This window comes from Lactuca sativa, chromosome 5 (genome assembly GCF_002870075.4).
Source record: "Lactuca sativa cultivar Salinas chromosome 5, Lsat_Salinas_v11, whole genome shotgun sequence".
Lineage (NCBI taxonomy): Eukaryota > Viridiplantae > Streptophyta > Magnoliopsida > Asterales > Asteraceae > Lactuca > Lactuca sativa.
This window is the reverse complement of record NC_056627.2, coordinates 37684845-37712678: the sequence shown is the minus strand read 5'-3', so window position 1 is coordinate 37712678 and position 27834 is coordinate 37684845. Positions and strand designations below refer to the sequence as shown.

General features: G+C 35.5%; 1 protein-coding gene across 1 annotated transcript; it reads left to right on the top strand.

Annotated features, from left to right (window-relative positions):
• Window positions 1–21497: 21497 nt before the first annotated feature.
• LOC111900729 (uncharacterized) lies at window positions 21498–23106 on the top strand. The gene is made up of 6 exons (XM_023896606.1): window positions 21498–21784; window positions 22476–22554; window positions 22673–22693; window positions 22805–22807; window positions 22908–22915; window positions 23010–23106. Exons 1-6 carry the CDS (start codon window positions 21498–21500, stop codon window positions 23104–23106), a joined length of 495 nt encoding a protein of 164 aa, XP_023752374.1.
• Window positions 23107–27834: the final 4728 nt, after the last annotated feature.

The following is a 27834-nucleotide window of genomic DNA, read 5'->3' as shown; positions in this document are numbered from 1 at the left end:
AAGTAGGAACTTAATAGAGTTAGACAACGGACTTTACCTGAAATAAAGTCAAACTTATTGACTTTACCATCCTTTGGTATGTTTGGCAGCTTCGTAACCAAAGCCCCTTCCTTTGGCAATAGAAACATATGGACCCTTAGGTAATAGTACATGGGACTATCTCAGACTTAGGCTTTCTCTTTACCATTTGGTCAACCAAGTTGACTATGGCCAATCCCTTTCCATTAGGAAGAGAATGCATTTCTGGATTTCCTGTGTCACTATTGTCCCTGTCCACAAAGTCTTGGGAAGTTGATCTCCTAATCAAATTTGCTTTACTAGTACACTAAATCATTTCTGATTTAGCAGCACCAAGCAAATAGATAAGATCATTAAGGGTCTTGTCATAGTCTATTTCATAGGAGTCCAAAGGAACTCACTATGTGACTTAGAAAGTGATTGAACCACTAACTTTCTCAAGACTTTGATACCCAACTCTCCCGGCTTGACAATACGTGACTTCATCTCCAATATGTGATCACACCTAGACCTTGCCTTGCCAATAGGGCTTGAGTGACCTTGAACTTGTGGGTTAGGGAGAATAATTGGAGGAGGTGGAGGAAGTGAAGTTCCAAGATATTTGGGAAGATCATAGATGTCTGAACTAGACATCTTTTGGGAGATATTAAAGATAGTTGATTTAAATTCCTTAATATAACACCCAATATGAAATATTAAGGCTAGGACCCAACAACCTATTTTATAACTTGGAAGAGGGATGTTGTAATCCAAGCTATAGAATATTTGAAGGTAGGTGAATGACGATTCACCAATTTCCACCATGAAAAACGAAATAATTTATTAGGTTTTTATTAGATTTGAAACTCCTAGATCTTTGAGATTCATTGAACTTTCAATGGCATGTTTCAATCTCGAGTGTGCCCTTTAGGTTTTGTGACTGGGATGCCGAGGATCACAAAACATGGTGTGAAGTAACCATGCAAATTACTTGGTTCCCTTAAGTGTTTACCCCTCAATCGATGTGCCGGTTAACCACACACGCTCCATCGATACTATGATAAACATTAAGTTACCATTTTCCTACCTTGTTAAATACGAGTAGTGTGCCGGTTAACCACACATGCTCCACTAACCGACTTAAAGAAAGTGCAATTTGTAATTTCATGGATTAGCACCTTATTCACATTTTCCTAAGTAACTAAGATTGGGTATTTATAAAAGGTTTAGTTACTTAGTATTTATCATTAATACTTTTAATGAAGGGAGAATTATAGTCCTTGTCTTACTCGTTCGGCTAACGACCCTCCACCGATCAAGGAAGCGGTGGGTGAGAGTGGACACCCATTAAACTACCATTTTATAGGCAGTAACCTTATACCTCCCTTATAGACCGGCTTCGTGAATGAGGCCTACTAACGGTAAGACTGACTTGCTCTTATACATATATATATATATATATATATATATATATATATATATATTATTAACTTATAATATTATAAAGTATAAGGGTTGAATTTTAACTTTTTAAAATTCTAAGGGCTAAACTTGGAATTAAAGTATTCATAAGAGAAAACTTTTCAAATTCCAAAACTTGAGGGCAAGTTTTGTAACTTTCAAAACTTTTCTATTCCATAACTTATGTGTTTAAAGTAGTTTTAATTAAAAACTCTTCAAGTTCCATAACTTGAGGACAAGTTATGGAAGACTTTAAACTAATTAAGAAAGTGACTCTTCATAATTCATAACTTATGGAAACTTTATGAGATTAACTAAGGTTACACTTATTTTATTTAATGAAGAGACTGTTGAACCTCCACAACTTGAGGACAAGTTATGGAGTATAAAACCATTTAATGAGAACAAGACTCTTCATTTTGTAACCTATGACAATTTTTATGAGTTTTATGAAACTTAAATGTGACTTTTCATATAACTTGAGGACAAGTTACAAAAACACATTTTAGAATCAACTCTTAGATTAAAATGGATTGAAATCACATAATCAATTAACTTTTCTATTAATCTAAGCAACTCATAAGAACAAGATAATTCAAATCAAACTTTTTCATGTAATTAGTCTAAACTTTAAACTAATACAAAACATGAATCTATTAACAATTATCTTTGAAATTGGATTAGTATGAACATTACCACATCAAAAACAAGTTTATAAGTACAAAAACAGCTTAGGGTAATGTTCCTAGTCCATTTCTAGCCAAAATAATCGAATATATGTTGTCTGGGGGTCCAACTCGTCGAGTGCACGAACCAACTAGGCGAGTTGGATGCATTTTGTCTTGGACTCGGCGAGTCCAGTGCCCAGAAAGCCAGAAAATCGATTTTTTCCACATTTTTCAGCAATTTGCATCAAGTATAATTGAAAACAAGCCTAGGCTCTGATACTACTGTTGGGTTTTGAGCATTCTAACACTCCTATGGTGTACATGCAACCCTATAAACCTTGGATCTATGTTTTCTCTATTATACATGCAAATAAGAACTTCCCAAGGCTTGAATCCTAACTAGCATATTATGAAGCAACTATACTACAAAGACTAGTTAGATGACATACCTTTTGGTGTAGCTTGATGTCTTCAAGCTTTAAGAGCTTAGCCCCAATAGTATGGAAGCCTCAAGTGGAATCACAAATCACCAAAACACCTTGGAAGGCTTTAGAGAATATGGATACTTGGTTCTCTCTAGTGAAATCGGCTAGCCCTCTTAGTGTACCCACAATAGTACCAATTTCACCAACCAAGGACATCTTTATATAGTATGGAGACTAGGGTTAAACCCATGACCTTTCATTTCATATGATCCACGGGTTAAACACTCCATGGAATATCCATCAAAGCTTAGCCCAAACTAAATGAACTTGGCCCATTCCATATATATAAGAGTCCATATTTAATTAGTTCATTTTTGATCACTTAACTAATTCTAAATTAAGTCTTGATAAATACTAATTAAATAATATGATTCCATATTAATATATTAGAACTTATAATATATTAATATTAATCATAAATATACTATTCTCAAAAGATTATCCATATAAATTGTGTCGGTGAAGTGCAATCCAAATGGACCATGCCGGGTCGGGTCAAGTACATACCAAATATAGTTATGGACTTAGACATTAATCCAACAGGGAGGGAGGTTTATTGCTTATGCTTCTCAGCAGTTGAAGCCGCATCTGGTTCGTTATCTAACACGTGATTTGGAGTTGGGAGTAGTAGTGTTTTCTCTCAATATTTTGCCGCATTATTTGTATGGGGTCCAGTGTACTATCTACATGGATCACAAGAGATTGAGATATCACATGGATCAGCCGAATCTGAAAATGAGAGAGCATAGGTGGCTTCACATGGTCAAGGATTATGAATGTGAGATTTTGTATCACCCATGGAAAGCGAATGTGGTTGCTGATACTTTGAGCCGCCAGACGGCTAGTTCTGATATTGAGAGCCTATGTATGAGGAATTAGATTGATTCACCATTGTTGGATTTGATTTTGGAGGCTCAAGTTAAGGGAGTCAAGAAGGATAATTGGAAATAAGAGAGGCTTAGGGGTGATATTGATAGGTTTATTACTGACAGTAAGGGATTATTGGCCTGATATGGTTTGGTTTGGTTGCCAGACTTTGGTGGGATCAGGCAGACTGTGTTGGAGGAGGCACATAAGTCCAGGTTCTCGATACACCTTGGAGCCACCAACATGTATCAGGATATGAGACTTAGTTATTGGTGTCCGTTAATGAAGAAGGAGATACCCTGGTATGTTGAGAGGTGCTTGACCTGTCGGATGTTCAAGGTCGAGCACCAGAGGCTGCATGGCAAGATACAATGATTGGAAGTTCCTATGTGGAAATGGGAACATATTGTTATGGATTTCATCACCAAGTTACCTCGGACCGATAAGGGTTTCGACGTGATATGGGTTATGGTGGACCATCTGACCAAGAGCGCCCAGTTTTTAGCCATTCGAGATAGTTCTTCGGCCGAGAAATTGGCCGATTTATATGTGTGCGAGATTGTTGCTCGGGATGGTATTCCGGTTTCCATTGTATCCAATCGAGATGTTTGGCTCACTTCTCGTTTTTGGCAGAATCTCCACAAAGAACTGGGTATGAGGTTGCATCTTTGCACTGCTTATCATCCGCAGACTGACGATCAGAGTGAGCAGACCAATTAAACACTTGAGGACATGTTGATATGTTGTGTCATAGATTTCGTTGGGAGTTGAGACCCCTACCTTCCCTTAGCCGAGTTTTCTTACAACAACAGCTATCACTCCAGTATTGATGCACCGCCATTCGAGCTCCTCTATTGGAGGAAGTTTCGTACCCTAGGTTGTTGGGGGGAGATTGGTCATAGATTCGTGGGAAGGACTGAGGTATTCTTTTAGACAATGAAGCTTATTCAACATATTAGAAAGAGATTGTAGACCACCCAGAGTCGGCAGAGGAGCTATGCCAACATGCGTCGATTTGAGTTGGAGTTCGAGGTAGGTGACATGGTTTTGCTGAAGGTATCACCCTGGAAGGGTGTAACACGCTTCATGAAGAGGTCAAGTTAGGGCCTCGGTATATTAGGCCATTTCGAGTGATTTCCAGGGTTTGCAAGGTAACTTACAATCTGGATTTGCCTGAGGATCTCATTCAGATTCATAACACCTTACATGTATCTCACCTTCGTAAGTGTGTGGTTGATAATTCAACGGTTATTCCTTTGGATGATATTTAGGTTGATGATCGCCTGGATTATGTTGAGAGACCAGTGGCGATTATAGATCTGAAGAAGAGGGCCTAACACAACAAGGTGGTGTCTTTGGTTAAGGTTTAGTGGGAACATCAGAGAAGTTCCGAGTAGACTTAGGAACCCGAGGCAAAGATGCGTGAGCACTATCCTGAGTTGTTCTCAGCAACCTTTGAGGACGAATTCTGATTCAAGTAAGGGAGAATTGTAACATTCATAATTCAGGTAAATTACATTCTAATCCTTATGTGTGAGATTTGTTTGCAAATTGGCCCATAGTGGCATTTCTGTAAATTTTAGGTGAAGCACGTGTACGCTGGGTATACATTGCATATGTTGGGCGTACATGGCAGAATCCCAAACCCTAATTTTTAGGGTTTGTACCCTATTTAAACCTCCTTAACACTCAAGACTTCTTTTTTTCATCAACCTCCGTGTAACACCGTAAATTTCCAAACAAAAGTTTCATTTTTAAATCACATAAAAACTCAATGTCACATGTTCTCAAAACCACAATGTATCAATGTCAAAACACAAGTCAACAAAAGAACTGATAATATTCCAAAATCCACAATATAATCTGCAACAAGTGTGTACAATCAAGTCGGCGCCTTCCCGCGATCCTGAGAAGTACCTTAAACTCGTATCCCACAACACTGTAAGCACAAAGCTTAGTGAGTTCCCCAAAATACCACAAACACAAATAATAGGCCTCTTATGGCTATGGCTCAGCATGGACCCTCTGGTCATGCGTCTCGGTGAGGACCCTCTGGTCTCACGACTCAGTGTGGACCCTCCGGTCATGTGTCTCAATGAAGACCCTTCGGTCTCACAGCTCGGGTCGGACCCTCTAGTCCTATCTCAATAACGCACATAATAATATAGCATATATCACAAAGACCAGATACATAATATCACATAACTCAATATAAGCACATAGGACCCTCCGGTCGATAACTCAAATAAGACCCTCTGGTCACCCATCATTACCACTCAGGTAAGTGTCATGAGAAGACTCACCTCGTAAGTAAGCAAGTAAATCTAGTACCCCACGAGCAGTCTAAACTCCGCCTACATAACATAATTATCTCTAATAAGCAATTTCTAATAACCACTCATGATGCTAAGCTAACTCCTCTACTAGATCTCAAAAGGGATGAAAAGACCATTTTACCCCTCCATGGTCTCCAAAGTCCACAATTGAGCAAACCCTAAAGCACACTTGAGTTAACAGTCCATGTTGACCAAACTCGGCGAGTGCACCTATGTGACTCGTCGAGCTCCTCCTGTCCTCAGAAAATCGGGAAAACTCCAACTCAACTCGTCAAGTTGTCTCATCAACTCGCCGAGTTGTAGTGTGTTCAGACTATTGGGGAAACCCTTGTTGACTCATCGAGTTGGCTCATGCACTCGTCGAGTCCCTCTAGACCAAATTCTCATTTTGATGATTCTAAGCAGAAATAATGTCCCAAACTCTAGATCTAGCCTTCCAAGGCTGAAATAGCACGTAAAGCTGCAAGCTTTACGCCCATGCATGGTATCTAGGGCTCGAAATGCCAAAACATGCTCTATATGGGGTTTAATTCATAAACGCTTGTCATTAGCTTGATAAAGCTTGGACCTTTAGGCTCAAGGGACCTCTTGTTGGATCTATATGCCCAAGAATCATTATGGAGTGATATTGCTAATAATATATGATCCTATAGGGCCACACCTTTATTAAGTTGGCACATTTTGTATATTTATTATTATTATGATTGTTAATAAATAATATCGATTCTTGTGTTTTAATTAGGGAATAATTATTGTTTTGTGAAAATAATAATTACAAGAGGGTATTACTAGTTATTATTTCATATGGTATGAATTAATAAGTCATGCACAACATTTTGGACTAGTTGGATTCTTTTGTCTTTTACCTAAAGACAAAGTTTATGTTTTATAAACTTGGAGTTTATAAAAAATAAAGAATCATACTTTATAAAAGGCATAATGATGGTGTGGGAGGTTGCCTTTTCAACCTTCCACCTTTTGTCTCCCATGCTTCTAGAGGCTACCATTACTTTATATTATTTTAATGGTTAGGCCTTACTTTTGTGGGCTATATAAGAGATGCGTGAAGCTTTCATTTTTGCAAGAGAGTGAAGCTCTTCTTCTTCCCTTCTTCTCTCTAAAATCGTGAGTGTGAAGGAGCTCCAAGCCTTTGAAGTTTGGTGCTTTACTTTGGTGTTTAGAAGACCTCTTGAGTTGTTCCCTTTAGTGCTTATTTTAGTTAAGCACTTAAAGGCTTTAGACACTCAAGAATACAAGAAGGAACTAGCATTCCAAGTGTCATACTCTTGATGTTGGATACTTGTAGAGAACTTCATACACTTTGATCTTTTGTTATCTTCATCAACACCCCAAAACCAAGTGGGTTCAAAGGCTTCAAAGGTTATCTCTAAAACATCCTATAGTTGTTTTTATTTCATTCTAACCTCTATAAATGGATCCATGATGATGGTTCGGTTTTCTTATGAACTAAAAATAAACTTGTTGTTTTTAAAGTCTTCCGTTGCCGGGTTTTATGAAAAAAAAACTTTTATTTCGTATCAAAACCCAATAGTGGTATCAGAGACATCTTTTATCTGTTAGAATGATTTTTTATGTTTGATAATCTTTGGTTTTTGGAAAACAAGCATGTATTTCTTTTGGTTAATAAAAATCCATATTTGTTTTCTTTGGCAACTTCTTGGTTTAAAATTGTTTATTTTTATATATAACTATTTTAATGCATTTTGGTTATATAAAAGTTTCGTTAGAAAGAAAACAAAGAGTTGTTTGTTATAATATTTGATATGTTGTTTTGTATAAACAAACAATTTTGACCTTTGTTTTGTGTTTGGTTGATATGTATTTATATATAAGATGTAATAGATAAATAGGTATTATTCATTTTTTGATTTGATGTAATAAATTAGTTAGACTAGTTGTATTTACTTTAAATGTAACAATATAAATAGGAAAGACTTAATAATTCTTGTGATGGCTCACAAAAATTATTAGTAGACATGACTTAGCTTATAACATTATAATGTATGCTTTTGATGTTAATTTTATGTTAAATGTATGATGTGTTTTATGTGTGAAAATAGTTCTTACATGTCAATTAACATTTTTTCATAAGATAATATCATTTGGAGTTTAAGTAAAAATATTGAAAAGATAACATAAGATGTTTATAAATGGATATTTATAAAAACGTTTTACCGGTTACCGGTTAAAACTCAATTTTTTAGTTGAAAATAGTTTTATTGTAAAACTTATAAATACTCAACTTTAAAATATTTGAAATGGTTTAAAAGATGTTTAAACATTATATAAACTCCATGTCTTTATAATAAATAAGGAGTTTTTATTAAAAAGACTAAAATCGATTTATAGCGTTATAACGACAAATAATAAAATTAATGATTATTTTTTGCGTCGAAACTTAATATATGATATTGGTGTTTTAAACATAACGCAAATTGTTGATATTATGTTTTATGCATGATAAATGAGATTTAAAACATAGGTATCATCACCCAAGTTTTAGTTTATCAAAATATGACTTTTATAATAAGATGCATAAAATTGAGTTTATATAATAAAATGAGTTTATTCTATAAATTGATGGAATCATAAATTTTTGATTGTTAAAAGGAGATTTAAAATATTGATTTTATAACTCATCCAATACTCCAAGTCTTAAGTATACAATATAGTTTTATTAATATTGTTACCGGTTCTTAAAACCGATCTACGACTAAACTTTAAAATACCAGATTTTAGTTTATAATTGATCGCGGTTAATGGAAAATAAAATTAAATTTTATTTAGCGCATTAAGAACTTCATAAAAAGTGATATGAATTTTACAAAAGGGTACATGAATTGTTGGATGCATGCAATATTCATAAGACCATGCTTTTATAAACTATAATTATAAAACATATATAAACCCTTATTTACAAAACTTCAAATCTATGCAATCCATTTAAAATTCACTTGGGATTTTTGTGCAGTTTGAATGGATTCTTGGGTCACCATATTCATTTGAGTTGTCAAAAATAGTCAAGGAGTTTTCGTATTTGCTTGTCGGAAAAAGGTCACCTAACCATTTGTGGAATAAAACTCACATGTTTTTTAAATGGATGATTTGATCAGTTTCTTATGTGATAAAGGTCGCCTAAGCATAAGAGTTTTGAGGCATATATATGATATAAACATGCCAAGCTAAAAAATAGTTGTTTAGGATCCCATATTCTAGGAGTTACACATCGTGTGGAATTGGTAATCACTACCTACCGAGTTTGATTAAGTTTATGAGATAAATGTCGCCTAACCATTTACTTGTTTCGTTACTTGGATCCCAGACTTTAACAAATTAATGTTTTAAGAAACAATATAACGTATTAATTTTTAAAGACTAAATATTGAAAATACTAAATGAAACTTTTTTTAAATTCTGTTGATAACTGTTAATAATTTTACACCCTGCAAAATCTCTCTCTTGTTGAGTTTCAACAGACAGTAACATTTGATAGTTTTAATTTCTTTAATTGGTATAATATCTTAAGGTTCTACCTATAAGATAAATAGAAATTCTATATATACTGAAAGATCTCATACCTGAATAATCTCTGCATCCAGTTAGTCCGATCATGATACTTTGATGAAAGTATTATTGTGATGATGTTGATGTGTCTAACATCATACTGAAAAAATTAACCATGACTTGCAGAAAGTCTTGTATAATCATGAAACATATAAGATGTATCATCAAGTAAAGAAGATATTCAATCAGAACACTAGAAATAGTTTCAAGTCTGTTCAAGCATTGAATAAAAGGAAGTCTAAGAGATTGTGCACTCATATAGACTTATAGTTCAGTTAAGGGAAATGCAACATAAAACCAAATATTAAGAAAGGACCAAATGATTAGTGTTGTTTCTATTGTGGAAGAAACTGGACACTAAATGAGGAATTGCTCCTCTCATCTCATCAAGCTGAAGAAGTCTGACTTGGACAACACTTCAGATGTCTATATGATAAAACTATTTATTTTTCTATCATTCACTTGAGTATATAATACTTCATGTGACACTAATAATTGATATTATGTGTTGATGATTGGAAGAAATAATCAACTGATTACAAACGGAGGATATTTTGTGCTGAAGATATAACAAGTGCTATTATAGTCTTTTATTTCAACAATAGATGTTTTGTACATATTCTTATAGGGACATTTAATAGTTGTAACTTTATGAATAAATCTAGATTTACTTATCGTTTAATGGATGTTCGCATTCATGTTCTAAAATGATGTATTCTGTGTTAAAGAATATTTTCTCATAATGTTATTTATGAAGTAAATAACATTTGATATATGTCATAATCATCATGACAATACAAATAAGAAATACATATAACAACTTCAAAATGATGGAATTTTTGAAGGCAAATGAGCTTGATTCATTTGATATATGTGAATCATATTTATGTGGGAAGATGATTCATAAGTGTCTTTATCAATTAGTATTTAAAGAACAAAAGGCTTAACAAAGAGTTATACATAAGTGATGTATGTAATCTTTTTCAATCCATGAATAGATTTGGTGATAGATGTTTATTCAATTTCACTGACAACTTTTATACGTTATTGTTGAAACCTTTGATTTGCTCAAATTGTTTCATAGCGAATATTGAAATACAACTTAATGAGATAATCATTAACATTTCGTTGTGATAAAGAAAATGAGTTTTGTAAATCGACTCCTCTTGGAAAATCTTAGAGTTGTGGAATTGATTCACAACTCATTCCGACAAAGACACTCACTTGTCATTAGTATGTTTCTTGTGGAACAGGATCACCTGGTCACTTGAATCTTTCTTTTGATATTTGAGGTAGCCTTCGTATTCTCTAGTGGGATAGGGTCACCTAGCCACTAGCTGAATATCGATAGTACAAGTTTTGAAGAGGATAAAAAATAGACCTTGCAGTCTATTATATGGTGTTTTAAAAGAACTATTTACTTTATAAAATTTTGGAATTATGCTCACTGCAAAAAATATATATTGAACATATATATTTTCCAACCAAAATAGTATGTTAACAAGTGGGTTAGATACTTATATTATACTAAGGATGAAATGGTTTATCCTTATCTAAAAGGTATAGATTTATAGAGCTTATGTTAGACAATAAGTTTAACCACTCTAGTATCTACTAACTAGATTTATGTAGAATATCCTAAATGAATGTTTAGGATGAAGTTTCTACTACTCCTACTAATTGTCATTCCATAAGACAAGTGATTAGAAAGTGCTTTTTCTAAGTGGGAGCAATTTGGAGATTTAAGAGGTAAAGATCCATAAGCTAAATGCATCAAAGTTTGGAACTAGTAAGTTTTTCAACTGTTGTTGAATCTGCTCAATGGTTGATCAGAAACTAATATAACACATAGAGATGCATTCATGTATGATTATCAAGTATGGGCTTGATTAATCTTCCTCGATATAGTTTGACTATAAAGAGCAAGTGAGTTTTCAAGGGAGAAAACATAAATGAATGAAAATCTTTCCAAGATTTAAGCTAACATCTCAAAGTAAGAATCTTCATTCTTATAAGTTAATTACATAGCGTGATTTAATTATGAATCAAGATGACTCTAGTGTTTTTCTACAAAGCTAGTGGGAGCGCAGTAACATTCCTAATGTTATATGTAGTCGACATATTAATTCATGGAATAAGGATCTATATAGATAGATAATGACAACTTAAATGATTAAGTAAAATTGCATTAATTGTCAAGGATATTAAAGAGCTTAAGATAAAGGACTCTGAGAGATCCATCTCGTCAAATACCATATGACATGATTTTGAGCAAAATCCTAGTGCAAATGTTTTTGAACTAGATAATATGATTGTATTCCATATGCTGCTGCAATTGGAGATATCATATATGTCATGATTATGCATAATGGCCAAATAAGTTGTATGCTTAGAGAATGTCGAATGATACCAGTATAATCCGAGAACAAGTCATTGTGTGACTTATAGGAACATTCTAAAAGTACTTGCGAAAACTAGAGAAATATTACTAGTCTACGAAGTATTTGAAAGAAAGCTATGTTTAAAGTTGTTACATAGGTGCCAAATTTTCAAATAGATTGAGATGACTCTCAGTCACAATCAGGCGTGTCCTCATTATGAAAGAAGATATAGTTACATGGATAGTGGTACCATGCAGATTTTAATTACAGTTACACATCAGAGTTAGAGTACCTCGTGGTTTGGAGAACCACATACAAAGATGCTTAATGTATAGTTCATTATGACTATGAGTATTCCCATTACACAAGTATTGGTATCTAAGTCATATTCAAGCATCTAATTCATTCTCAATCGTTTTTCCTTATATATTAATTATATATAAAACTGAAAATGATTCTATTCGCAAAGTTTATACAAATCAAGTTTGCCAAATCTACTTAACAAAGTTGCTTCATTAGCTAAAGCATGAAAGTCAAGCTGGTGCTATAGAGCATTGTTGATACAAGTAGATGTATTTGATTGAAGTTGAATATTTGGATATTGGAACAATAAAACAACATATATTGTAATGAATGATATACTGGATATGAGTCTTTTATTAAATCCTTGTTGTGTTCTATTTTAGCATGTTTAAATCCTTGAATAACTAGGTTATTCTAAATGTCCATAGTCATTCATAGTTGTGGGTGCATCTATGAGGTAAGACTAATATGAGTGGATTGGTGGATTCTCATGGAGATGAGAATGGAAATGAGCTGCTACCAACTTCATAGGTACTTGATTGGGAGAATAAGTATTCGACTTGACCCACATCAAAACCACTTTATGGATCATAGTCAAGAGTGATGTTTTGATGAAGGTTGTATCTTTTAATCTTAGACCTGAGATACATCTTTTAATCTTAGACCAAAGTTGAAATAGCACATAAAGCTGCAATCTTTACGTCCATGCATGGCATCTAGGGCTCAAAATGCCAAAACATGCTCTATATGGGGTTTAATGCATAAAGGTTTGCCACTAGCTTGATAAAACTTGGACCTTGGGCTCAAGGGACCTCCTATTGTCCAGATATGGAGTCTCAAATCCATGGCAAGCTCAAATAAATCCAAAACCTAAAGAAGGATGGAAAAAGGCCCTAAACTCCGTAGAAAAGGGATCTATCCAAACAATGAGCAAGGTGGTGACTTTTTACCTTCAAACAACAGCTAGGGATGAATAAAAACCGGATCAAAAAGCTCCCTCTAGTCCCAAGCCTTTTGCTCCTCAACCTTCTTCCAAAAGTGCACCAAAGTATGAAGTGTTAGCCTCTCTTACTCTCACACAAGGATATAGCTCGATTAGGGTTTCTCACAGAGTGTTAAGGTGATAAGGGAGGCGGAAATGGAGGCTTAAGGTCTTTTAAATAGGACACAAACCTTGAAAATTAGTGTTTTCTCACTCAGCACCTACTCTTCGAGTTGGGATCCTCCAACTTGTCGAGTAGACTCTAAAAATCACATTGCCATTAACTCCTCTACTCGGCGAGTTGAGGCATCCAACTCGTTGAGTTACTCTGAAATACGAATGCAAATTAACTAAATATTATACATGGGAGTCGAGATGTTACACTCTAGCCCCATTTCGACCCCTTTTGCAAACCCTAATCCATTTGAGATCATTTTGAGCCATTAGTGTGTGTTTTGGTGATCTTGAAGGAGGAAGAAAGAAGAGAAGACCATCTTAGAAGAGTGGAGCACTTTGGATCCATAATCACATCATCATTTGACACTATCTGGAGGTAAAAAGCTCTGATCTTGATGAAGTTCTTATTAGATCTTGTTTAGCTTTGGTTTTGTGTTCATTTTGGTCCCATAAGCTTGGCATTATGAGTATGGGTTACTGTAATTCATACGAGCTGTCCTTTCAGAAATTTTGGAGTGTTTAGAAGTGTTAGGATGCAAAGTCAATCTTGGATGTCATGTATGCTTACTCCTTTATATGCATGTAATGAGATGTATTTCCGTTATAAGGAAGTGAGTGACACTCATTTTAAGTAAGGAACATTTATGAGAGATTAGTTTAGAGAGAGAATTATTGCAAACCTATTTTTATGCTTTCTAAAAGCTAATGAGAGCTTAACTCATATTTATTTACTCTTTTGTTCTTCGTGTTCATGATTCTTGTATGATTCACTAAATCATTTCATATTCCGCATTCATCATCATAATCAACACCACTACAATTAGTATTAGAGCGGGTGTTCCTGATTTGATCAAGAACTGATCCATGATGACATTCTTGATTCGGTAGTGCTTCATTGTTATTTGAACTTTGTGTTTTAGAGAGTTTTTAGATTCTAGAAATTGAATTGTTCATTTATTCTATTCATAATTCGATTTTCTTCACTAGAATTCAAGTGATTTTTTCTTTCTCTCTCTAGAAACCCATTCAAAATCACTTTCTCTCTCTTGAAAAACCCAAGATCTTGTCGATTGATCAAGATGGTGTACTTACGTTATGATTCTTGTATTGTAATCATTGAAGATGTCAAATACAATGTCAACGAAAATCAACTCTATGGATTATTGTTGAAAGATGAGTTGATTACATGGAATATTTTGGTTTCTTATGGAGCTTTGAAGGATGATCAAGGAATAATTATATTTCAACCACTTTCGAAGATTGAATGCTTGGTTCAATTTCCATGGTCATGTTATCTTGTAGTAAAAATCAAAAGGATGAAAAAGAAAAAGATTTGTTTAATAAGAGATACATTTCTCTTATTGAATACCCAAATGATCTTCATGCTCTTAATTTGTTGAAGTTCAAGACCATGGAGTTCAATGTGATGTTATAGATGTTCTTGAAGTTCATGATAAGAAGATTCAAGTTGATTCTCATGAAGATGAAAAAGTTTTTTGCTCAATTGGAGTTCAAACTAATGATATTTTGTGTGCTTGTGATTCGTTTGAAGGAATGATTCCTTATCAAAAACCATCAATCCAAGAAATTCACAAATATCAAACTACAAAAGATTTGATTCAAACTTGCAAAGTTGAAGTTGTTCTTGAATTCAAATCTTCAAGATGCAAAAAGATAAGAAAGAAGAAGAAGAAGAAGAAGATCAAAAACAAGAACAAGAGGGTTTATTCACAAAAATCGTCAAATGTTGTTGTGAAACCGAAATCCATGAAACAAATTTGGGTTCCAAAGCAACAATCTCTAAATGTTGCAATGAATTTGAATTCAAAACCTAAAAATGTTAATGGTTTTTATAAAGATTGTGTTAGATCGTTGAATAACAAGAAGAACGAGTTGTACAACACGCATCATGGGTGGTACAATGTTCAAATGAGAGATTTTCTTGTTTCAACAAAAGAACCAAGAACTTCAAAATTTGATTCATTTGTTTCAAATGGAACTCGGATCGTCAAAATGGTATCTCAAATTCTCAAATGGATTCCAAAACGTCCATGATTTCGATTCGTGCATTGCGTTTTTCATTTTTGATCGCTTTGTCTCATTGGACCAAATCCGTTTCTACCTTATTGTTGATCCAATTATTTTTCTTTGTAGATCAATCCAAAATCCAAATCATATTCTTAAAATTTCTTTTTAATTTCAAAATCAAATTTTTTGTTAATCGTTCGAAAATTTCAGTGTTCATCATCCAATTATGTTGATTTGATTTAACCCAACGCTAAATTTTGATACTGTTCATATCAGCAGCCCAATTCGATTTCTATTAATTTTTGTTTAGCCCAAATAATGTAAATAATGTGGTTCACTGCTCGAAATTGGGAATATTACTGTTTAGAAAGTCAAAATCTTCAAAATCAAACCATTCACTGGAAACGAACTCTCTAATTCGGAAGTGTAATTTGAGTTGAAGGTTCATCATTGAACATCACAATGATTGAATCGGAAACTCAATTTGTGTTGAGTTTGAATCTAAACTCGGTTCAAGTTGCTTGGTATGGAACAACATTTTTAACAGGAATATGAACTTGGAGTCGAACTTGATTTCAAAGATGAATGTTGTTGAGTTCAAATCGAAATCGAATAGATCGTATTTGGTTAGAGTCGATATTGCTAAAATTCGAATTCCATTTTGATAAGTGTTTGTTGACGAGATCAAGTCAAAATAGAAATTGGTTTAATTGTGATTCTCGAATGTCAAAATCGATTTTGACTGATGTTCTTTGGTCGCATACCTAATCGAATTGACATTGACTGTGTGTTGAAATCAGAGAGGCTTCGTTATGAGTGGTTGATATATGGATGTCAATGTTCGCTTGGAATCAATTTTTGTTAACGAATGATGATAACTGATTGTGGTTTGAGAATGGATTGAAATCGATTTCGAAGGCTTGTGTCGATTAATGTTGGAATCAGTAATCGATATCGAAGTCGTTGAAACGGCATCTAATGGGAAGGTTGAGTGATTGAAAGCGAATGCTGATTCTTGGAGGTTGAGTGATAATAAATTAAGTCGATGTTGATTTTGATTTCGAAGCTTAGGGGTCAATGGTCGATTTTGATGTCGATGTTCTTAAGATCGATTTTGAAGCTTAAGAGTCGATGGTTGAGTTTGAGTGACTGACTTCGAAGGATTGAATATTGATTTCGAAATGGTAGTAGTTGATTTCAAAGGTTTTGTGTTAATGTCGAGTTTGGTTGATGCCGAGTATTGGAATCGAGGGTCCATCGATGGTTCGATGTCGATGGGCGTACGGTCAATGGTTCGTTGTCGAGGGTCTCTACATGAGATCGATGTCGAGTAGCGAATGGATATCAACTTTCCAAATGGGAATATCGACTTGTCGAGGGTCAATAGTTGTCATCTACTTTCGATGGTTTGATTTGGTTATAACTAAGTGGAGTTTCAATTTTGACTTTTCTATGGTCAAACATCTCCTTTTGTCATTGATATAACGAACTGGGGAAGAAAACAAACATTTGCATTATGAGTCCGTGAACTTTTAACAAAATGGCAATTTTAGTCCAACTTTGAAATGGTGATAATATTTTTGAAGAATGAAGAAGTTTCGCAATGTGTCCCTGAAGTTTCGAAATGTTGGCAGAATTTACCCAACTTCGAAATTGGACTAAAAATTTTGAAACATGAGAGATTTTTCGAAACAGACCCATGCAATTAATGCAAATTATCACTTTATGCCCAGTTTCGCAATTGGGGTAAAGTTTTGCATCTGTGACTGTTTTTGGTGCAACGGGTCCCTGCATAATTCTGATATTTTTAGTTTTTACCCAAAAGTCGAAAATTTTCATAAATTTGGAATTTTTTCGTGGCTTTTTCGTGATTGTTTTTACATGCAAGTTTTTTGCGGTTTCATTTTTGGCACACATCAAGGGGGAGATTTGTGAATCTTATTCCTCGGCCTCTTCTCAACCTTAGTGGGTTTTATAATCACTTTTTTATTATAAAAAGGGGAGAATGAAGAGTGGGTATTCGAAGCTTCTCGGATATTCATTTGCGGATTTGAGGACAAGTATTACTTCGAGGGGGTTAGTCTTGATCGCGTGAGCTCGTTGGATATTGAAGCCGGGACATTCAATCCTAACTTTGAGGGGGAGAATGTTAGGGTGCATAGTCACTCTTGGATGTCATGTGTGCTTACTCCTTTGTATGTGTGTAATGAGTTGTCTTTCCTTTATAAGGAAGTGAGTGACACTCAATTTAAGTCAAGAACATTTATGATAGATTAGTTTAGAGAGAGAATTATTGCAAACCTATTTGTACTCTTTCTAAAAACTAATGAGAACTTAACCCAAATTTATTTACACTTGTGTTCTTCGTGTTCATGATTCTTATATGATTCACTAAATCATTTAATATTCTGCATTCATCATCATAATCAACACCACTACAAGAATCCTAAAAATGTGCTCTTTGTCATTAGTTTCCTTCCATGCATGATCTAGGATGTCTTAATGAGTTAAGAAGTTAGGTTTTTGATATTGAGAACTTAATAGCCATGCAAGACCATAAAGTTTGAAACTTTATGGTTAAGGAAAACATTTGAGGTCTAGATGTGTAATTTAGACGAAAGAGCTTAAAGGATTAACCACTTAATAGAAGGGAGAAGAAGCAGTCGTGTATGCTGGGCGTACCAAATGGTACGCTATGCATATGTAATCAAATCCCTGTTTCTAGTCAAGCTCGAGTACACCCTGTGTACAGGTTGAGTACACCCAGTGTACTTAATTGAGTTGACTCGGATTGACTTTTGCTGACTATGACTAGGGTTTGACCAAGTTTGACCTAAGGGAATTTTGGGTATTTTGATTATAAGTTAAATTGGTCATGTTCCAACAACTAGGTGACCGATAGAGATGATAGTCAGAGTGGTGTCCTATTCAACGATTTTTTCAGAATGAGAGGTGAGTTTTCCTCACTGTTCTTGTGGGCCGAAAGCACCAATGCCGACCCATTTGATTATGTATCTTGGTATAAAGGATGTTGCTATGTTGTAGTGATTTGTTAGATCTGTGTCCTGGTATATAGGATGTCACTACTAGAAAAGTAGCATTTTACAACACATAATGCGTGTCATAAAACGCTCAGACAACACACAAATGCATGTCAAGGAAGGCTCTGTCATAAGGAAATACGACATGGTTTTGCACATCGTCTATTTACGACACGCATTTACGATACACATTTACGACACACGATGCATATCAAGGAAGGCCCTATCATAAAGGAAGACCACACACATTTGAGTGTCGTAACCTTATGACACGCGTTTAGGACACGCATTGTGTATCATTAAATCCCCTGTCATAAATGAAGATCACACGGATTTACGTGTCATAAACATCATCAACCATTTACGATATGCATATACGACGTGCTTTTATGATACTCATTTACACATAATACAAAAATATAGAACCAAAGATATACCAAAATAATCAATTTCATCCAATAACATCATGTCAAAAAATTGCAATACATTGATATTAAGGGGATCTGATTGTACATTGTTATTAAGAGGTTTTCCCTAACTATATAACCTAATACTACATTTGTGGCACACTTCCTCCAATGAAAAATGTTGCAAGAGGCTTATTGCCTGGTTCACTATTTATTCCTTATCTTCGTTTAACTTCTTTTCCTGCTTAACAGACATAAATGTTGATTAGATTCATGTTGTGTTTATTAATATTTGGTTTTTATGATTCCCAATAGGACATATATATATGAATGGATAGTAGGGGATTATATATGATCTCAATTTATGTAATAAATAGGTGACGAGATGTATGCGTATGATCTTAGCCTTAACACCCTTGCATTTAACCAGATGAATTAGCCTCATCATACAAACAATTAATAATTACAACACCTGATATGATGTAGTTTGTGATTGGACTTTAACGTGTGGTGTGGTTTACAATTTTTTAAAGCATCTTCCCACATGACTCTTAATTATGTGGCTAACACTCTACCAGATGTAACTACACATGACTAGGTCTGTATGAAAAAAAACTAAAAGTAGTAGTTTACCTCTTCCTTACATGTTCTGAATTTTGTGCACTACAGTTAGAGGTGGTAATCGTGTCGTGTCGTGTCGGGTTCGTGTCGTTTTGAAACACTAAACGGGTTGAAAGTACTGCACCCTAACCCGACCCATTTAATTAACGTTTCGTGACGTGTCAACCCATTTATTTTCATGTCGAGTTCATGTTGGGTTTCGGGTTAGGGCTATACCTTGAAATATGTCGTGTCATGTGAGGTTAAAAGATTGAGCATGTTGAAAGAGTAGGAGTTGGGTAGGCGGAGAGGAAAAAATAATAGGTTGAAGGCAGAATAGATGAAGTCATAGCAAGTTCAGATGAAAAAATTAAAAGAGTGGGAGTTGGGGAGGCGGATGAAAATGTCGCGAGGATGTGAGAGTGGTGAAAGAGAGTGGGTAGTTTGGGAGAGAATGGAAAAACTGAAATTAAGTCTTGATCTAGATGGCTAAGTCATTTCAATATTACAAAACGACTCAATTCGAAGGTTTTCTTTTACTTATGGTTTTGCTTTTGTATCTTTCTAGTTTATTTAAATAATTCAAAAAATTTGAATATAAATAAACGGGTCATTTTCGATTCATATTCGAGTTGAAATTCTCAACCCTAACCTTACCCGTTTAATTTTCGTGTCGTGACGTGTCAACCCGTTTATTTAAACGGGTTGAAATATCTTACCCAAACCCGTTTATTTCGTGTCGGGTTCGTGTCGTATTTCGTATCGTGTCAATTTTTGCCACCTCTAACTACAGTGGAAGTTCATGTATGTATAGTGCATCTCATTAAGTTACTAGTTCAATATATATATATATATATATATATATATATATATATATATATATATATATATATATATATATATATATATATATATATATATATGTATATATATGATATTAAACACAATTGATAAACATGGATCTTTACCTACCTAAATATATAAGATTATCCGACTCTTGTAAAAAGAAGAAGAAAGAGTTATACTTACCCAGATCTAATGGATTCCCAAAAGCTAGCCTTCAATTGAGAAACTTTGAGCACTCCATTCCTTGTAACAAGTTACACATGTAAATGAAATGATACTGGGGTAAATTTGAAAACCCTAATTTCGTGGCCTTTAAATCTCATTGAGGAAAATAAGTTGTGGATCATGTCATTTACTGATTGAAAGAAAGTGTAATTGACTACAGTCTATACGATTATATGTTTAGGATACACAAGAGATGGCCACATGTGATAGAAATAGCTCGTCCTTCCAGCTCCCTCCAGCATGCATTGCACCTCATTGCAGTGTATATGATGATCTTTAGATGATTTGACGCTCCTTAGTCCTTAATAATACCTAATGATAAAGATCAACATCTAAATATGAGAAGTTTGCAGTTTTTCTATGCATGGTGGAAAGCTTAAGGAAAACCAAAACAGTGACTATAGCTATGAACAAAGCTAAATATCAATTGTGATTACCATCAAAGATGACAACCTAGAAGCCATATGCACACTAATCTGAACATATTAGAATACGAGAGTCAACACGATGACTACATTGTATTTTGGGAGATATATAATAAACCTCGGTTAGAATAAATAATAACACAATTCATTTGTCATTTATTGAACCAAAAAGATGAAAGAGAGAGAGAGAGAGAGAGAGAGAGAGAGAGAGAGAGAGAGAGAGAGAGAGAGAGAGAGAAAATACATACAAATACATAGCCTGCATTTTGGGAGCATGTTGTTTTAAATAAGAGTTGACCAAATCTGTAGGGATGTTTCCGGCCAAAAACAGGTCAATGGTTTGACTTGGACAGCTTTCAAGAACATGCATTGAGATTTCCAGAACAAGCATAGGATCGGGCCCACATAGAGGCTGCAAAATACACAATACAAAAGTTTATAAAAAGAGTCAACTATGTTTACATAATGATTAAAAAGTTAACAACTTACTTTGAGATATTCAGTTATCATCTTAAGTATGAACTTTTTATCTGATTTTTGACTTGTTGACTAGATTATAGAGAAGCTTGAGAGCTTCATGATGCATGAAATTCTATTTGAGGTCACACTATGATCTAGCCTACTACTCTACACATATGTTACCTCCCAAAAAGAAGTATAAGTTGGAATATCCTATATCCAAGATGAATCCCATAGATGAAGAGAAGAATTGGCTGAATCTTAACATGGGACAAAACTTTGAAGATTCTTATCCAGGATCAAAACGAATCTCAATGAAGATATGCCACTTCTGCAAGAGGAAGTTCTACATCCCACAAGCACTTGGGGGTCATCAAAATGCTCAAAAAAGGGAGAGAGATGTAGCCATAAGATACCACTCGCTTAACATGGACACCAAGTTCCCAATTCATCGAACACTTGGTGTTCATACACACTCAATTCCATATAAACCAAAAGTAAATGAAGGGAGGCAAATCACTATATCATATACATCAACCGATTTATAATAATCACTTACTTGTCCAGAAAGCATATATATATATATATATATATATATATATATATATATATATATATATATATATATATATATATATATATATATATATATATATATATATAGAAGTAGGTTCATGCGAAAATATAAATATCTTGCGAAAACGCGAAAACAGATTTTATGTTATCAAAATCAAACACATGTACTATAAAAAAAAATAAATTTATTAGCAATAAATTAAAGATAGTAAGTTTACATTGGATGATGTTATGGTAATATAGATTTAAAGACGGTTTTAATAAATTTTTTTTCACGACCTTAATCATTTTTAAATTCATGTTTTCATAATCAAAATGTTATAAATCATACTTTGTTAATATGAAACAATATATCATCTATAATCGATTATCATCATGTATTTCAATGTTTGGATGAATTATTTTCCAAAATATAATGTTGAGGTGACATAATATCATAGGTTTTTCTTGTTTTCTTGTTTTCGTAAATTATTTGCATTTTCGCACGAACCCTCCCCTATATATATATATATATATATATATATATATATATATATATATATATATATATATATATATATATAGTGATTATCACACATGATGTTGAGATTACTGAAAATAAAAAAAGTAAGGCTTGCATTTAACAGGGTATTAAGCAGGGAGTTTAAGCTTCTAGGTCTTGTGGAAGACGATGGGAAGCCTTTGACTAATGATGTTAGGATCATTGTATGAGGCAGAATCAGAAGGATATCCTTTCTGCATAGTTTATTGCTTATCTTAAAAGATAAATTCAATAAAAAAATCATAAACTTAAATTGTATAATTATATTTAATTAACAAACAGAAAAAAAATTCAATCCCTGTGGTTAGTGTTTTTTGGTCCATACTGGAGCTTATTTAGTTCTTGAATTGAAATTCAAGAAACTCCTCTCTCATTTGAAATCAAATTTCTATTCTGATTTTCTATTTATGTCAGTTTGTATGTATGAGTTTTATCATTTGTCTCTATTTTAAGAATTTTGTCTTCCAACTTAAAAGAGTTATTGCATCTACTAAGGGTTTTTAATGTTTGATTCTAGGGAAAAAGGTTATAAAGTTGGGGTTTGATTACAAATCTAAATATATTTTGTATTAAGTTTAGATTTGATTTTTGGGATTATAGTGGAAATTGTTTGATTTAGGGTTCTTGAGAATGGAGATGAAGAAGATGAAAGAGACAAGGGCAAAATGGTCATTTTGACAAATTTAACAGCTAGGCTGTTAAATTTGACAATATAAGAACATAAAAAAAGGCTTTATCAAATTTCATCTTGCATCACTCTCGAGACTACACTCTATTTCTTTCTTTTTCACATGGGAAAGAGATGCACTAGGACTAAAAAAAATTAAAAAAAATGTTGCATTAGTCTATTTCAGATCAGGTTTCTATTAGTGTGTACCTCAAAGATAAGTTAAAATAAAGTCTCAAGAAGAAGGATAAGAATGTAAATGCTGTGAAGGGTATATTGGTCAGAATGCTTTGGTGAAGGCCTAAAGGTCTGTGATTATGTCTCAGGGACATAATCAAAAGGATTTGGATTGCTTTTAGTGGTAACTGTAAAAAGTAAAAGAATAAGAATAAGCTCACTTAGGTGTAGACACGTATATGAAATAGAAAGATACATGAGTATATTATTGAGTAGTGCAAATACCATGTGGGCAAATTTTAAGTTTGAAAAAAATTTCATGCTCTGGTTCTTTTCTAATAATACCAACAACTATAGGATCAGGTTGTACACCATATAGGTGTAACGCCCCGATTCCCGAGTATCAATTTATGGTTATAAATTCTCATGGTTTCAAGGTCTACTCTACGAGTTGGTGACCTGACTCACCGAGTAGCAGTAGGTTGGTCCATGAGTTTAAGTGACCTACTCGCCGAGTCCAAGAAGGTACTTGACGAGTAGGAGCTGGAGGATGAAATCCTAGTTCCGGGGTTTTGCACCCTATTTAAAGGCCCTTAACTTTCCTCCTCAGCATCCCTTGTCACCTTCACGTCCAGAGATCTCCCTAATAGCTAGCTACTCTCCATTCTTGAGTGTGGGAGACCAAAAGAGAGTGTTTTGGAGAATTTCTTGAAGAGTTGAGAGCTTGGAACAAGGAAGAGCTTGTACATCCAGCCTTTCCAGTGTTGTGGTATTAAGATTGAGGTATAAAGCTATCACCTTTACATTTCATTACTTAGATCTCCCCTTGGTGAAAGAAAATGGTCATTTTCTTGGGCAAAATAGAGTCATTTTCGAGTTTGAGCTTGTCATAAGGGCAAAGTTTCAGATCCAGACTTCCCTAGGCTTTGTGGATAAATAAGCATCAAGCTTTATGAAGCTTTGACCCTCCTTCATGTACAAAACCTTATCCTAATGCTAGTTATGAGTGTTTTAGCTCCATAGAGCCTTTCATGCATGTAAAGTTAGCAACTTTATGCGATAACAACACCTAGGAGCCTAGATCTACAGTTTGGAGCCTTGGTTTCACGAAAAATCCTCTGTATGAATGAAGGACTGAAGGGACTCGACGAGTTGCATGGTCAACTCGGCGAGTCCGGTGAAGATTATCGTAGACTCGGCGAGTCCGATGAAGATTGCCTTAGGCTCGGCGTGTCAGACGAGTGACTCAGCGAGTTGGCAAATTATGCAAGGAACTCAGCGAGTAGCTAAGGGTACTCGACGAGTTGAGGTCTACATGGATTGTTGACCATGACGGTTGACTTTGACTTTGACCAAGGTTTGACCAGTTGACTTCTGAGGGTATTTTGGTAAATTGAATATTGATAGCAAAGGACATTGGTGAATGTAGGTGTTGGAGTTGGAGCTACATCTGGAAGAGTTGACACTACCTTCCGAGCTACTTGTGGGGTGAGTTATCCTCACTGTACTCAAGGGTCTAAGACACCAAGGTCGGCCCTTTGATTTGTATTTGGAATTGGCTTTGTTATGATATGTTAGATCGGCATCCTGGTAGATAGGATGATTATATGTTGATATGTTATGATAGATCGGTATCCTGGTAGATAGGATGTTTATATGTGGTAAACTCTGTTAGATCGGTATCCTGGTAGATAGGATGTGGTTATGCTTAGAGACCTGTAGTTGGTCCGACTGTCTGTATAATGGTAGGAAATTACCTGTTATATGTGCATATGAGTGATTGGTAGTGGAGGATATTCCACCCCGAGGATGATAGGACCCTAGTATGTTGTCTCTATAGTCTGTTATATGATTATCTGATATAGGTGCACATGTTTGATTGGTGTGGGCATTCCAACCCGATGGTTATGGGACGTAAGTATTCCATCCCGAGGATGATTAGACTAATAGTTAGTGGGAATTCCAACCCGATGGTTGAGGGGCCTGGGGTATTCCATCCCGATGGATGAGTGGACTCATAATATCTGTGATATGTGTATAGTGTGTGGGCATTCCAACCCGATGGTTGTGGGCCGAAAGTATTCCATCCTGAGGATGATTGGACTTGTAGTAGTTGGGTATTCCAACCCGATGGTTGTGGGCCGGGGTATTCCAACTCGATGGTTGATTGGAACCATAGTATGTTGGCATTCCAACCCGATGGTTAAGGGGCCTGGGGTATTCCATCCCGACAGATGATTAGACCCATAGTATGTTGTTTGTTACTATATGTGTACTGTTGTGTGTATGGATATATTGGGGGTAACTCACTAATCCTTCGAGCTTACACTTATCAATTATTGTTTCAGGTATAGCAGATGACCGCGGGAAGGCGAAGGCGTGACCGTACAGTTGCTCGATTGATGAATATGATTTCTAGGAACTCTGATGTTTAAACTATTTTGAAAACTAATTGTAATAATTGAATGGTTTTCAATGATTTAAATTTTTTTAAATTGGATCGAATTTTATAGGTGTTTCAAGTTGGTATTAGAGCCTTGGTTTGAGTGAATTGGAGGAACACTCGTGTGAATCCAGTCTCAAATCAAGGAAAGATTTTCAAAATGATTTTAAATGGTTTTCAAAATAAGAAAGGAAGATGCAAAGTGTACAATCAGTCGGAGCCAGTAAGTAGACCCCAAAATACCATGCAGTTATTTGATTATGTGATATGTTAGAATAGCATGCTAGTACTGGGCTAGGGATCTTCAGGAATTGCATGATAGAATTGCCTGATTACATGATGCTTGGTAGCCTAGGGGTTTCCTTATATGAGATTGACATCATTACTATAATTGCTTAGTGTATGCATCACGGTCGTATATAACTAAGATCTTATAGCCTGAGAATGTTTGGTTTTGCTTTATTTCCTATTCTTGTATGATGAAGGGCTTAGGGTAGGATCAAGTATTCGAATGTCTATAGGGTCCAGCATTATGTATGGCTAGAATACACTAGTGCTGCAGGGTTGGTGGAAGTTTCATGGATGGGTGGGTCGTGTGCGTCCGGGAGGCCGAGATATTTGGCATTCCTCTAGGAGTAAGGATTGAGTTCTTGCTATGTTTATGTTTATGTATATGGTTAGGGTGTTGTGGTGATACTTGAGACAAATATGGGTACGTGTGGAAGGTAGTATGGGCCCGTACTACTGAAAGCACAGAACCCATACGCGTAGCAAAGAAGTCACAACCCCTAGGGTTTGGTAGGGAGTTGGTTCCCGGTTATTTGTGTGGATTTCCTGATATCGTCTTGTTATATTTTAGTATGGTGGTTACGAGGCATTTTGTGACTGGATCTGTATAGGGTGATTAGGAGGCCCCAGCGGTGCCTGGGGTTATCGGCCAGGAGGAGCCGGTATTGATAGTGGATCGGGTCGGGGAGATCATCCACGAGGAGGTGGTCGAGATTGTCTGGGTGCAGATTCCAGAGTTGTTTGAGACTATTAATTCCGCTATGATGGAGTACGTTGATGACAGATACACAACCCTCACTGAGGCGTTTTCCGCCGCAGCCACATCAGCTGTATCGGCGGCAGGGTTCGGAGCCGGGTGAGCTTTTCAGTACCGGCACTTCGATAGCACGAAGCCCCCGACATTTGATGGTACTCAGGATCCGATCATATCCATGAGATGGCTATCCGACAAGGAAGGATGTTTCTTCACATGTTCATGTCCTGCTGACAAGAAGGTCAAGCGTACTCTGAACCTTCTGAGGTACGGAGCAAAGGATTGGTGGAGGTTGATTACTAGATCATATTCGGATGAGCAGCACGCTACGGTTACTTAGGATTGACTTCGGGATATGTTCTGTACCCGTAACGTCCTGCAGGTTGAGCGAGAGAGGCTAGCACATGAGTTCTTGGATCTACTACAGGATGTAGATTCGGTGATGTAGATCACTCGCAAGTTTACTGAGAGGGCGATGTTTTGCTATGAGTTTGCTTCAGAGTAGGCTTAGATGACCCGATATCTGAGCATGCACAAGACGGACATCAGACAGTTCGTATCCATGCAGAGATGTGATACCTTGCTAGAGTTATAGGAGGCTACCAGGAGGCAAGGGTTGGAGATTGAGCTTCAGCTGAGAGAGTGGAGGCAGGCCCTGATGCAGTCACAGCCTGCGCCAAAACGATTTAGGGCTGCTGATTACAGACAGGAGAGTCAGAGGGTCGTACTTGTGGAAGGTGCGGCATGGTACATGATGGGGTTTGCCGATCTTCTTCAGGATGCCACAAGTGTAGCAAGGAGGGTTACATCGTGAAGGATTATAGGCAGCAGACTCTAGGGGCTGGTGTCAGGATTTGTTACCATTGTGAGCAGGTGGGCCATATGAAGGCCCAATGTCCCTTACTAGCTGCCAGGCCGGTGCAGGCTCCAACGCCGGCCACCCTGATGATTACTGGTGAGGGTCAGGGTAGAGCAGTGCCTCCGAAGGCTCAAGGATGCTCCTTCCAGCTTACAGCCGAAGAGGCCAGCACAGTACATGATGTGGCGACCTGTATCTCTTTTCTTCTGTCTATTTGTTTATAATTGTATTTCGAGCTTTCGTTTCCTTTCTTCAT

Excerpts from the sequence above, each read along its gene's own strand:
- LOC111900729 (XM_023896606.1), top strand. The coding sequence starts at position 21,498 with ATGAATCCCATAGATGAAGAGAAGAATTGGCTGAATCTTAACATGGGA. Across the intron at positions 21,785-22,475 it reads CCAAAAGTAAATGAAGGGAG|GGTATTAAGCAGGGAGTTTA; the intron begins GCAAATCACTAT and ends TGCATTTAACAG. Across the intron at positions 22,555-22,672 it reads CTAATGATGTTAGGATCATT|AAAAAAAATTCAATCCCTGT; the intron begins GTATGAGGCAGA and ends ATTAACAAACAG.